Source organism: Charadrius vociferus, unplaced genomic scaffold, assembly GCF_000708025.1.
Source record: "Charadrius vociferus isolate BGI_N301 unplaced genomic scaffold, ASM70802v2 scaffold185, whole genome shotgun sequence".
NCBI classification, from domain to species: Eukaryota; Metazoa; Chordata; class Aves; order Charadriiformes; family Charadriidae; genus Charadrius; species Charadrius vociferus.
Genome location: NW_009648955.1, coordinates 2,879,501 through 2,893,338, shown reverse-complemented (window position 1 = coordinate 2,893,338; position 13,838 = coordinate 2,879,501). Strand labels below are relative to the sequence as shown.

The 13,838-nt window shown below is 39.6% G+C and overlaps 2 protein-coding genes across 2 annotated transcripts in view; one reads left to right on the top strand and one right to left on the bottom strand.

Annotated features, from left to right (window-relative positions):
- Nucleotides 1-7,509, top strand: part of ME1 (malic enzyme 1, NADP(+)-dependent, cytosolic) — a 139,063-nt gene extending 131,554 nt beyond the window's left edge. Inside the window, exons 12-13 of the mRNA XM_009887468.1 lie at nucleotides 4,844-4,942; nucleotides 7,152-7,509. Of these exons, the coding sequence (XP_009885770.1) occupies nucleotides 4,844-4,942; nucleotides 7,152-7,310 (258 nt within the window). The 3' untranslated portion in view covers nucleotides 7,311-7,509. The remainder of the gene's footprint in view (nucleotides 1-4,843; nucleotides 4,943-7,151) is intronic.
- Nucleotides 7,510-10,848: 3,339 nt separating this feature from the next.
- Nucleotides 10,849-13,472, bottom strand: RWDD2A (RWD domain containing 2A). The gene is made up of 2 exons (XM_009887467.1): nucleotides 13,275-13,472; nucleotides 10,849-11,526 (listed from the first exon to the last, which is right to left on the bottom strand). The coding sequence occupies exons 1-2, from the start codon at nucleotides 13,470-13,472 to the stop codon at nucleotides 10,849-10,851; spliced, it is 876 nt and encodes a 291-aa protein (XP_009885769.1).
- Nucleotides 13,473-13,838: the final 366 nt, after the last annotated feature.

Sequence of the window (13,838 nt, the reverse complement as noted above, 5' to 3'; positions counted from 1 at the left end):
ATCTGTTCTGAACAAAGAAACTTAATTGAACAAAGAGATGTAACAGTCAGGGAAGTAAAATAGTATCAGAAATTGTAAGGAAGCTTTTAAATTCTCTCTTGAGGTAGAGGTTCTCTCCTGACTCTTCCTTTTTGGTAAAGGTTTTGCTACATAATTGCCATCCTCTAGTAAAATCCCTAGACAAATGACATGTAAAAATGTGGGTTTTTTCTTGCATAGAAAGTCTCTATTGATGGCAAAATCAAAGAAAAGCTGCTTGCCTTATGGCTGGAGCTAAGAGCAGTCACATCTGGTCTCCCGACTTGTGCGAGAGGCAGTGTGTGACTGGGGCTTGGGCGAATGACAGCCGGTTTCTGAGCAAGGTGACAACTGATGGGTTTCAGAGGAGTCTTTGCCAGAAGAGGTATCAGGGGTGTGACAGCCAGGAGGGCTCCGTAGGCCCTTAGGTGAATTCACAGTACAAAGCAAAGGCAAAAATGCTTTTTGTTTTGTTTTCTCGGCTTTTTTAATGGAAGGCTAAAATCAAAATAGTTTCATGTGGGTTTTAGAATAGTGGCTAGTATTCTCAATTTGAAATGGAAGCACCCAAGATCAAGCAAAATTTAAAGCACCAAACGGATGCATTTTAGACAGAGGGACCTTCTCAGACTGTAGCAGTAGCTTACCTAGAAAAAGAAAGTATAAAAAATAAGCAGCCCAGGCTGCATGCCTGCACCTCCTGTCTTCTTGCTTTGCCACCTCTCCAATTAGATCTGATAAAAGTCACAAATAGCTTATTGTAACTACAACAAATTCTACTTTCAGTGCTCTTTCCTTCCTGCCAAGTAAAATAGAATGTAACTTTGAATTTGGACAATAAATCTAAGGTACTGTAAGTTATAATACCTCTTAATCGCAGGCAATTGCTCTGTGATGACAAGGGACATTACCTATTCTTCTAAGTCCTATGAAACATAACAAAAGGGACAGAGAATTATCAACTAATGGAATATTCTTGGCATGTGTGACCTACAGTTAAGTTACTCCAGAAATAATCCTGCTAAATCCTTTCATTGTAGAGAATACGTCCTCCAAAAACCAAGATGCCCCCACTTGCTTTATGCCATTCATCCTGTCTTGGCTGCCTTTCATTTAGGTTCTGCAATAAGGCTTAGCTAAGTTCTCTATTAAAAACCTGAATTAATTAGAATTTAAAATATGAAAATAGCAGATCTTGTACCTAAGATCCAAACAGCTCAGTATCTTCCTGTGAAAGTAATCAGTAGCAGAAGCTGAGAAAAAGAGGATAAATAAAGGGAAAATACAGAGCGATTGTTCTGCTGAAATGGCTTCTCAGCTCCTGGCAGCCTGTACTATATGTCCTTCCTGGGCTGGAAGTTATATCCCTGCATGGATTTCTCATTCATAAATGAGCCTAATGGCTTTTTAAACATGTTTATACATTTGAACATCTTTTTGGCAATTAGTGTCACAATTTCATAATGAGTTCTGTGGAAAAACAAACTCTCCTCTTATGATTTCCTGCTGTCTGATGATTTGGGTTCCTTATAGCGCCATGAGAAACATTCACCTTCAGTTGTGTTTTGTGTTTTCTTGCAGTCTTCTGTTTTTTTTTTTCTTCCAAGCCTATTTAATTATTTTTTGTCTCCTTGTACAAAAAATAACCTTTTGATCATCCTTGTTTTTTTTTTTTTATACCCCTCATGATCCCATCCCATTCTTGTTTGAAGTAGGTGTAACAAAAATGCACACTGTTCAAAGTGGTGTTACATTGTGGATTTGTACATTTTCTGTCACCTCTTATTTTCTTAATGATTCCAAATGTTGATTCATCATTTTTCTCCTGCTACTGAACTGATGTTCTCAAGGAGCGTTTTTCAGAGACCACATGAAGCTGTCATTCTCTCTGAAAATGTTTCTCTGGTTTTGCATAGTTTTTAGTGCTGTTACAGGAGTATTTCAGAAGGACTAGCATGGTACCTATATAGTTAAGCTTTCTACCTCTCCCACTTCGAGCACTGCCCGAATGTTTTGTGGCTTGCTTTCTATCAACCACATCACAAAACAGAAGTACGCTACTCCTGAACCTTTTTTTTTTCAGTGATGCATTATGCTAACAGCAACTTGCTGTTGATTTCTTCAGATTTCATCTTTCTTGCAGAGCCCCATTAAACTGTTAACAGCAGCAATCTCACGTTGTAAGCTCCTCTTTGCAGATTCAGATGCACATCTTGTTTTATCAAAGGGCTGTGTGTCATTTTTAAATGACCTAGTTCCTATTATGGAAAGCAAAAACTACCTTTTATGTTGTCTTAGCTCCCCCTAGTGGGTTTTTATCTCTGCTGTACTTCTCAGTATCAGATGAAAATATAAATAAATCATTTTCTTTTACTCGGTACACTCAACAAGTGTATAATCTCTTGTTGCTCTTGTTGGCATTTCCGCTCTGAATGCAAAACTTACTACACCTCCCAGCATGCTGGGTAGATTGCAGAAGAGAACACTGTTTCTCTTTGAACCTGGAGTTACTATAGTGTTTGCTCTTTAATTCAAACTATTTACCTACTTCTGATAGCCAAGCATCTCTTCTGACGCAGCCCTAGTTGTTTGCAGGCAAAGTACAGAGGATCCTATTTCCCACATGCAGCTGGAACTGTAGGGAGCAGTTTGTGCTCTGTTTCAAGTATCTTCTGGGTATGATCCCTCAAAAGTGCGCTTCTTGATTTCTCTTTGGGCCATGTTATCAGCTTCATTTCATAGTGTTTCCTGGACTTTCTTGGTGTTTTCAGAACCTCTTCATGGGTCATACATGGCTCCACCAGATGCATGGCACAAAATTCCACTAGGCCAGAATTTTCCTTCCATCCACAGAGCACCCCTACAGGTCACATCACGCAGCAGTATCCCCACACTCCTTGTTCCGTCAGTGATTTGGTTCTAACCTTTTTTTTTTAAAGTTGCAATTGCACAAAAATGTATCATTTCTCCTGATGGGACCACTAAGGGTGCTTCTACACTACTCTTCTATTTTGCATGAGAATGGTCTTCTGGAGCACATCTCCCACGTGTCCCTACATAATCCACCTTGGTCCACAGTGTGGCATGGTCTCGGGAGGCGAGGGGCCCTGGTTTTCTTTTGGATGAAACTAAATGGAAGGATAGACTCCAGGAGCAAGCCTAATGTACTAAATATCAATGGAAACTGCTTATAAACAGTAACAGATTTAAGAAGCTTGAGCTTGCACCGTACAAAGAACCTCCTTTCCTTGTGATTGTTATGTGTTTCCAGCTGTTCAAAGGGCAAGTGACATCCCCTCCCCAGAGCCATTTCCTTTCTGTCCCAAAGCAAGACAGAGAAATTTAGATTCTGCTGATGCAAATCTCTTTTAATGTTTTTTAATAATTTGTTTTGAAAACTGTAGTGGAGAATGTTAGTGAAGGTAGCTATTAAAAACTGCATAAAGTCAGACCATTTTTGATATATGAATTTTGAGCTTGGTTTGCTTAGAAGATATTTAGATTTGGTTCTAACTAGGAGCTCCCTAGAGGGTACAAAGGTGGGTGGTTAAAGAAATGAAACCTTCAAGTCCCACCAAAGAGATTACAAACTAGAAGACAGGTTAGCAAACTGGCATCAGCTGTTCTCAGGCTCAGCAAATCCCAATCTGGATCACCCTCAAAGGCTATTTTTTATTTCAGATCCCCAAATGACAAACAAATTTTAGCTAATGATGGCAGAAATATCATTAGACCCAAAGGCAGCCCCAGGACCCTTTGCTTCTTAAAAGGTATCTGTTGCAGGAATGGCAGAAGTTCATGAAGTAAGCTCGTAAGTGGACAGTGCAAGCAGTGTCTCTGCTCACTCTGTGGAGAATGTCCGCACACCTCATGGTAATAGAAGGTTTTTCATATGGCCAAGGAGTAAACAATAAAAAACGACTTCTCCAGCTTGCTAGTCTTTCCTGATCTGTTCATTGCTGGAGATGACAACAAAACATTTCCAGTCTTGCTAGGAAGACCAAGCAAGAATATTCAGGCCATAGCAGAGATGCTCCTCTCAGACTTGTATCAGAACTTTTGTGTCATTCCTTGTTTCCTCTGGTCAGTCTGGTGACAAATCAAGCAAAGAGCAAAATAATTTCTTTAGTTACTTGGTATGGTTGGGATGACCAACCCACTGCAGCCTTCAAGCGGAGTGGACAGACTTCTTCTTGCAACACTGTCCCAGCAAGCCAGAATTTAGCATTAAACCTTCTCTTTCTAAACCTGACTGCAGTGACCTGCAGGGCTTTAAAAGACCCTGGATAATCTTACTTTTATTTTACTTTGTTCTGTGGCTGACCATACTTAGTTTTATAATCTCACAGAGGCCAGATGTGTGAGCTGGACACACCACAAACCTGCTCAGGCACCAGTAATTTTATTCAAAGCATTTTACACGTAGGAGTTTCAGCTCTATTCTCTGCACAGGGTGACTTGACAACTGCCGGGATAACAGGTGCTTCTTTAATTTTAGAAGTCTTTGACCCAGCTGCAATTGATGGCTGGAATTTATAGCTCACAGTGAACTATTTGCTAGTTTACATGTGTCATGGACTTATTCAAGACTTGAATAAGTCTTATTATCTGAGTGAGAAAGGAGCATAACTCCCTACATTTCTAGCTCTTGTGTAGCTACTCCTAATGACAAGGCTGGTTATAAAAGATGCTGCCTCGGTGGACTCAGCAGTATCTGCGTGATTTGCCAAAGCGGAACCATTTCCTTGCTTAAGACTAGATCACTGCCTAATAAAGCTACAGCTGCATCTGCATTTCAAGTTAAACATGTCTGCTTTATTTCTAGGTAATAGCTCAGCAAGTTTCAGAGGAGAATTTACAGGAAGGTCGTCTGTACCCTCCGTTAGTCACTATTCAGCACGTGTCGCTGAAAATTGCTGTGAGGGTAAGTCATTTCAGTCTTTTGTGGCTTCTTTTCTTCCCACACTCTGTACGTAATCGAGCATTTGCTTTGATCAACTAACACGCCTTCACACAAGTTGAAGTTGGTTTACGTCAATCCATCTTGGACAAGTAACAGTTTTAAATTTAAATTCATAAATGTAAATGTAATCCAAATACAAGAAGGAAAGGTATGGAACTACAGCAAGTGTTTATGTCTGTAGAGCCCAAATTGTGCTGTCCACCAGTTTAGGAGCAGGTGCCCGGGCAGGCGGTCACGCGAGCTGCACTGCTGAAGCCTTTTGGCCCTTCACAGTGATCAGGTGCCTGTCAAGAGAGTGTGTGTCACCCTTTGTCCAGGCACTGTTCCCTTTTGTTCCCATCCTTACTGTGCCCTATCAGAACAACTAACTATAGGGGATGCTTTTTGTTTATGGCTCAGGTTTGGGTCAAGCGTTGTTTAGTTGGTTGGTTTTTACTGGCAAATACAGAGCTGATACAGATGGATTTTCAGTAACTGACCCAAACTCACAGTTTCCCAAGGAATGTGGCTGCCCTGGAGCAAAGGTGGCTTTCAAATAATGTATTTACCGTAGTACCTCCCTTGTTCTGTTTGTTTGAGGGGAGGAAGGGGTGTTCAGCATTTTAGGAGGTTATTTTGCTGCTCTGTGACCTTTTTTACTCCAATTGTTTTCTGTCTTGGACACCTTACTGTGAATAATTCCACTTATTTCATATTGTTTTGAAAGAATAACAAGGAACCCTCATGCATGAAACAATTCTCCTAGCTTCACTCATTTTGAATATTTTTTTAAAAAAATCCTTCTCACAGTTCACGTTGTCTTAGGTAAGTCATACCTTTGTTCTGTAGATGTCAAAATGTTACCTAGATTCCTCAGGCAAAATCAAACTGCCTGTGTGTTTGGCAGAAACACAGTGATAGAAATTCCTCCTCTACTTTTGTGTATTATATAAAATAAAAAAAAGGAAAATGTTACCAAATGGTTCTTTCTGCCTGATCTACGTTGAACCTTTATTCCTGCAAATATCTGTTGTGGCTCATACAGCCCAAGAGGTTTAGCCATGTCCTCTGCCTTTTCCAGGGGAGGAATAATATAAAATTTTTTTGGAATACCGAATATGGGATATAAATTCAGGCCTTATTCAACTGTGATAGCGCGCACAGGCACACAGACCTGAAGTTGAACATACATAAACACCAAAGTGCTTCTCAGTCAGGTCAGGCTGAGGGTCAGATTAATCCCAGAAAGGAATCTAAGGGATCTCAGCTTCTCACCAAGCTAAAACATTCATGTTTTGAGGACAGAAGGAAGGAAACTCTCTTCCTTTTATTCCAAATAGGACCATCTGTCTGTTTGCCAAATAGGGTTTGAAGTAGATCTGCTTCCTATGCAGCGCTGCTGCTGCTGCCTAAAACCAGTCTGTCAAACTTCTTTTGTTTCATAGATGAATGTCCAGTCTGAAGATCTACGTTTCTCAAGTAGGTGCTCTTCAGACATGAGAGGCTACTTTGATGTGTTGAGTGGGCTCCAACCCCTTCTAAATTTCATTTTTGTTGCAGCTATACCTGTGATGCATAATTGATTCACATAGGTGTGGTCTGGGTCAGGAAAAAGCAAGCAAATACTCGTATTTCCTCCAACCATCTCTAGAGTTAAACCTCTGCACTGTGTAGGACTAATTTTTTTCTTGTGAGTTTACCTTTAAGAAATGTATTATCGAACTATGGCAAACAATAAACTTCTCTAATATGCAGGGAGCATGGAGGCTTCGAACAAATCACACTTTTCTTACAGTGCTTTGGAGAAGACAGTAAACCAGGGAAACCTGATGATGGAAAAGCAGAAATTGTATCTCAGTGCTTGGGGTTTGTTGAATATTTTATCTACCGCTGCACAATAAAAGCTAAGATATTACTGGCCAGCGAGGGGCACTGTGTTTCTAACAGCAAAGACACATAATCCTGCTTAAAAGTAGCGTGAGTCAGACTCACTTAAACGCGAACATCCTCTTCTTCCTAGTCTTACTTGCTGTATAATGCTAGCCCGGATCCAGTATGAATACAGGTGACTGTCAGCACTGGAGAAGAGGAATTTTATTCTTGCTTTTGAACTAATTCCTACTTTTAAATACTGTTAAATGTACTCAAATAATTTATCGGCACTAATTAGGGTTTTAATGCATCTTTCTAGATCGCAGAAGAAGCCTACAGGAATAACACTGCCTCCACCTACCCTCAGCCCAAGGACCTAGAAGCCTTCATCCGCTCTCAGGTTTACAGTACTGATTATAACAGCTTTGTGGCTGACTCCTATACCTGGCCTGAAGAAGCCATGAAAGTGAAACTGTAAATATTTAATGAAGAATGAACAATCTAGCAGCAGTTAAAAAGCATTAAAATATTCAGAACATTTCTGCCTAGGAAGCTTAAGAATAGCTGATTTTTTAAGATGCAGAAAACTTTTTCTAAATTGTAATATTTGGTTAGAAACTCAGATCAAGAAATCATATTAATTATACATCAGAAAATAAAAATTAATATGAGAAATATATTTGTGTTGTTTGGTTATTTTGATCGTTATTTTAATTGAACTATCCTACACTATAGTTTGACAGATGTTTTTGTTATCAAAGTAAGTGGTTGTATCTTGAGAGTTTTGTCACGAATGTCAATGAGAACTTAAGCAGTCAAATGGTACCATTGAAAATTAAGAAATGCATACGATGACTGTTTAATCCATTACAGGTCACAATGCAATTTGCATAAATTGTCAAGCTATTATTTAACAAAAGAACCCCAAAACTTTAAGCAACAGTAAAGTTAGAATATTTTCCTCCAAAGCAAAGCCTTATTGGTCACTCCTATGTAGAATAATGAAAATTTTCTAACAAGAACTGAACCTGCAGAACCATTTGTTCACATCTAATTAGAATATTTTTAACATTACTTATCTAAGCTGAAGTCCTGTAAACTATCCAAGATTTCATTCCCCCACCAAGATAACTGCCATTCTGATATGCTGCAATTGTTTGGCTTGAAGGTCGTGGAAGTGCTTGGACTCCAAGTTCTTGACAAAAAGGGAGTATCAAAATGTTATGAATAGGCTTTTCTTGTACCAAATATTTTCTTATAAACATCAGTTATCTGATGCTAGTGGTAGGGGTTTTATATATTAAACCTATTGTTATATTTTTTAATTCAATTTAATTAAACCTATTTATATATTTTTTTAAATATTAAACCTAATGAATTCCTGTAGTATTTGAGGCCAATGTATTTTTAAACACACATTGTATGCGTATTATTCTTTGTAACAAACTCCCAAATCACCCAGCTGAGGTCTACTAAATGAATAATTACTATGGGGAAGAGTCCATCATTATGGGGGGAGCAAACACATTTTATTAATTCTTTGATATTTACTGATTATTTCTCTTGCTTACTACTATTTGAATGATCTGGTTAGCTCAATTTCTTCAATATGATCTTTAAAATAGTTTTTGCAACTTCATTGATAATTCAGCATGCTGAATATGTTCATCTACACACTCATTTCAACTAAAGATGTATTCTCACTTTTTTTTTTTTTTTTTTTTTTTTTACCCTTTCTCATCTGTCAGCCAGTTATCAAAAGTGATACCTGGCAGTAAACCTTAATCTTCTACCAAAAAAAAGTGATTCCCTCTGCAAACCTCAGTGGAAGCATCCAGGGACACTACTCATGAACCTGCATTACTCTGGATTCATAATTAGCATTTCCAGAAATAAAACTCATGACTCTGTGGTTTTCCTTAGGAGGATACATGATCAGATTGTACTATCAGTGGTTTTCTCCTTCTGAAAAAATGAACGAACAAAGCTCATGCTCAGAATAAAACTTTAGACAGCTCTAACTCTGAATTGTTTGACCATCCTCCCACACAGACTTTCTGACCTATGCCAGTGCTACCTTTCCTGTTTTCTTCTGCTTGAAATATTGTGGATAAGGCCTGTTTCTAAACCGGTTTGTTTTGCTGCTTTAAAGGAAAAAGTTTATCATTTGGCAATTTCCCAACAGGACAGGATGCAAATTGTTTTACTGAGTCATGATTGTGTGGAATCTGTGCTCATACAACAATGTTCTAAAAAACCGCCAAAGAATTACTAGTTGTTATGGAATTACCACTCCAAGAAAAATGGAACATACTTTCTGGGCAGTTCTGGAAACAAAGTGTACTTTAACATTTTTTCTGTTGTTATACTACAGAGATTATCTCTACAAAACCAAAAATTAATTTTATTTGTCCAGCCCCTCAGCTCTGCCGCAGCTTCAGACTGCAGGTCCTGAATTCACAAAGAGCAGAGGCGCTTTCTCCATCATTGCATAATGGGAACCTGGAAACATTGCCTTACTGTGCTTTTGGCCAAAGTTATGATCATACAAACAATATACTTACCACAGTCAAGGAACGAATGTTAATCATCATTCTGAACAACCAGAAACACTGCCATCCTCTGTGTTTCAATATATTGCTATTATGAGAAAAATATTAGCCCACTTGTGTTTTATTTGAAATAAAATAATATCGTTATTTTTGTAGTCATCAGCTGAGTGTACTGAAACAGTGTCTTTAAATAGCTGCTGTTGAAATGGCCTGGGTTTTAGATTCGAACAGCCAAACCTCTACAGCTCAACAGTAAGTCTGCTTTCATTGTTCAGTACCAATTTTCATACTATGGTGCTCAGTGACGAAGTGGAATGTGGTTAAGTTGCTTTAGGTTCTTTCGGGCACAGCTACTGGGAACTTTTCAGTAGCATTCTTCATCTACGTAGTACGTTGATGACATTTAAATACAATAATCCATTATAAACCGGAAGGCTGAACTGCAATTCACTATCTAAATACACACTCAGCATACTACCCTGTAATGTCTAATGAGCCATTAATATAATTTCCTGTTACAAGCTGCTGGAAAACTGTCTCTCAGTACTAATTTGACACAGGAAATACTGGTAAAGTTATATGTATTTTTATTTAATATGTAATGTAAACATAGAGGTTTTTTTCATTTTTCTGTATTTTACAGATATTTCCTTATGTAATGTAGGGGAAAAACAGAGGAAACACTAAACTTTGTCTCATTGTACACATTTACCTTTCCCAGGTGCTTGGTTTACCAATGTAAATATAAAATGCCATGAGTTGAGCAACTGAAAAATTACTATTAACAGAACCAGACCATAATGAGATGATAGGAAGATCATCATGAAAATGTTGGTATGAACAATATAACTATAGCTACTACCCAAAGCATACAAGGGGACGGGTGATGTGGGCCTCTTTCTCCTTCCCCCTGCCCGTTATTTAAAAGCAAAGCTTGGTCCTGTGGCTGGACATGAACCTTTGCATTTCATGGATCAGCTTAATAAAGCAGATAGTTCGCAGAGGAGTAAAAGACACAGCGTGCACAAGCGGTGCGATTTCCTTGAGCTGGGTGTGCTTTTGTGTTGGAAGCCATGTTAATTTGTGACTGCAGCCACTTTAATATCCCACAACTGTATGCAGAAGTTAACTGCAGGGCTGCACCTCAGCTTAGTAACACATAGTACAGTATAGGTGAGGAGACAGAACTGTGCAATTCAGGATACTACAGTGTGGGATTTTTATCACCTTGCAAGCACTTTGAGGCATGGCTCATAGTGACAAATACCAGTTTTAGGGTCTCAGAAAGAAAGTAAACACCTCTGAAAAACATGTGGCAATTTGGAACAGAAGCTCAGATTAACTACTTGAAATACTTGAACTACAAATCTTCTTGTATGTTAAAGAGTTTCCCTTTTCACAGTAGCTATAAGGCACAGTATTTCAATGTTAGCGTCATCTCTTGCTGTCCAAAATTAGAACTCCTTACTTGTCTGAAAGTTTGCCTTCGACACCAAATAAAATCTGAAAAATATGTCCACTTTGATGTTTTTTCAGGAATTCTAGGAATTGGCCAAGATCCATGTGATAGTCATTCCTCAGGCCATAATCACCATGTGCCTGAAACTGTAGGTCTTCAAAAGCATGAAAAAGACGAAGATTATCGATGCTTCTCTCTGTTTCTATGTTCTCCACATGCTTGCATGAAATATGCTTCCAGTTGGGATACCTAATAACACGCCAGAACTCTTCACAGTTTTCTCTGAGTCCCTCCACACAGATGACACCAGGTTTCCCTGTTAGGCAGAAGCCAGTCAGATTTAACTTCTTTGCACAGTCAAAAATCTTTTTCCTCAATTCCTGCCTGTATATATGATGGCTGTAAATCCACATGCGATGCAATGTTTCTTTAACTACAACTGCTTCTGAAGCACTTTCAGAAGACATCTTACTGTTTTCCAGGTAAGGCAGGCTGTTGTCTTTCACCCATTGCACAGCTTCAAATACACACAGTTCACCTGAATCCAAAGAGCTGATGTAAGAAGCCAGACCAGTGTTGAGCTGCAACTGTTGCTGTCTGTGCAGCACGTCTGATCTTGCAAAAAGCTGAGGAGCTACGTGAGGATACATGTGAGGCAGCAGTACCTGCAATTCCACTTTTACCTTAAAAACAGAACACACACACACACACAAAGAAAGTAAATTCTGCAGCTACTGAAAGACATGCTAGACTCTTCTTCCCTGTCAAAGGCAGATTATGAGGAGATGTAACTAAGATTGCAGCTTCCCAAAGACTGGACTTACTTCCTCCGCCTTCCTTTTGTTCACTCCTTTCCTTTTGTTGCACTATGCTGAGACTTTCCCACCATATCTAATGTTATATTCTGCTGTTTACTGAAATAATGCTGTGGCTCGAAAGAAGATACACAGTTACCCAGTAGGGATATTCCTATTGCGTGTTCTCAGTGTTGCTGCTGCGACAAACTACCAGTCTGGCAGAGTCAAGGGGCAAGTGGCTTTTGAGAATCTTGTCCCTCACCAAACAGACATTTGATCAACAAACTCAGCCCAGCTGCTGGATCTACTCCAGGAAAACAAGGCCAAGAGTTATACAAAACAGACTTGCTGATTGTACATATTGTATATAGAGGCATTATTATTATTTTAAGCAAGTATTCACCCTAATGGAGGAAGCATTCTCAGGATTATAGAGGATAAAAAGATTTACGTGCATTTTAGGCCAAGGAAACATCTAGATTATCTTGCCTGATCTCCTACAAACCACAGACTGTTGAATTTCTCTCCATTATTCCTACAGTGTCTTAAAGTGGAACAATTCAGTTCTTTGGAAACTGAACCCTGACTCTGGTCCAAGAGCAGGAGAGTATTCATGTGCCTTCAGTGCTTGAGGTTCTTGTACACCATTAAGAGACTTTCACTACAGTATACAATCAAATTACTAGTCCTACAGAGAGGTGTGAATCGTGAACTGACTAATTATTTTTCCAAGTTCCTTGACAATCTGCCATGCAAAAAAATTCTTTGTGCAGAAGTTCTCCCTACACAGTTCATGAAATTTCTCTCTGAAGAATGGTGAAGGAGTGTGTTTTAGAAGTATGCATTAACCCATACATAAGTTTCCAAATAATCAAGGCCACCTTGTTACCCAGTAAACTGCTCTAATATTTAATTACCATTATTCCTAGTACTTCTAGGCTGAGTTTGTCAGTTTTCAATTTCCTGTCATTGCATTATTATATACTCAGACCTACACTAACGGCTATGTTCTCTACGCAAGTATTTACAGCACTTAGTTGTCACATGTAACCTTTTCTTCAATTGGATAAACTATTGGAAGTCCTTATACTCTAAGTTTTGGGGGTTGTACTGCATTTCATAGCCTGGTTTTGTTTTACTGTTTGTGTCACTCATTCTGCCATTTGGGGCTATTTTTACATTAGTATATTTCAAATACAGATCAATGAACACATGGCAAGGGGTGGACGTGAGAAACAATAGGGCAGTTTTGCTAGAATTATGTTAAGTCCAACATATATATTCCCATGGGGGAATTGCCCCATTCCCATTGCTTTTGTAACACACAACTCTCTGTAAACCAGTAAACAAACAACACTCATGTAAGTACAACCCTAGCTAAGTCCTTGAGAACGCTGTCCGTGCTGTTGATGTCAGTTGTCCATTCCCATCAGTGATTCTATTAGCCTTTCTTGCCCAAATCAAGAGTCAAATAATTAAAATCAAGAGCTTTTTGTTACTCTTCACTTTTGAAACAACAAACAGAAATTAGAAAGTTCCCCCCCCCCTTTTTTTTTTTTTCAGTGAGGAGCTTTTGTCTGAACAGGGAGTAACAAAAACACCACCTGTAAAGAGACCTACGTGGAATTTCTCACCTTTGCCTCCCCTACATCAATAGCAATTGAATATTGAAGCTGCGGGGGCAGAGCTCCATCAGCGTTTCTAAGGTAGCGCTGCAAGCCAGGCACAGCATCCTCATCCAGACTTATTTCACCTTTTTTGGGAAACATTGAAAGGAGCATTTCCACTTCCAGCAGCTGGAGCTCCAGGCATTCTTTTACTGTGACAGCCATTGCGCCGCCTTCCACACACACCTGGAACGAGAAGCCTGGAGTCAAACCCCGGGGGTTTACAACAGTAAGGTTAAGCACCACGCCGTGCAACCGAACAAGCCAGCCTCCGCCAGGAAACCCCACGGTTTTTTAAGGGCAGGACTTGCATTAAACACAGCTGGGTACAAAACGCTTAGAAATTAGTCCCCCTCACGGGCCTGCTCCACAGCCACGCTGGAGAGAGGAGCCTGCGCCACAGAGGGAGAGGCGACTGGGATGCAGCACCGCGGCCTGCAAGCGGTCCGGGCCGCCACCGCCGGGCCGCGCATGCGCTCAGGCAGCCTCACCTGGCCCGCGGGGCTGTCAACCGCCACGGCAGAGGACCAC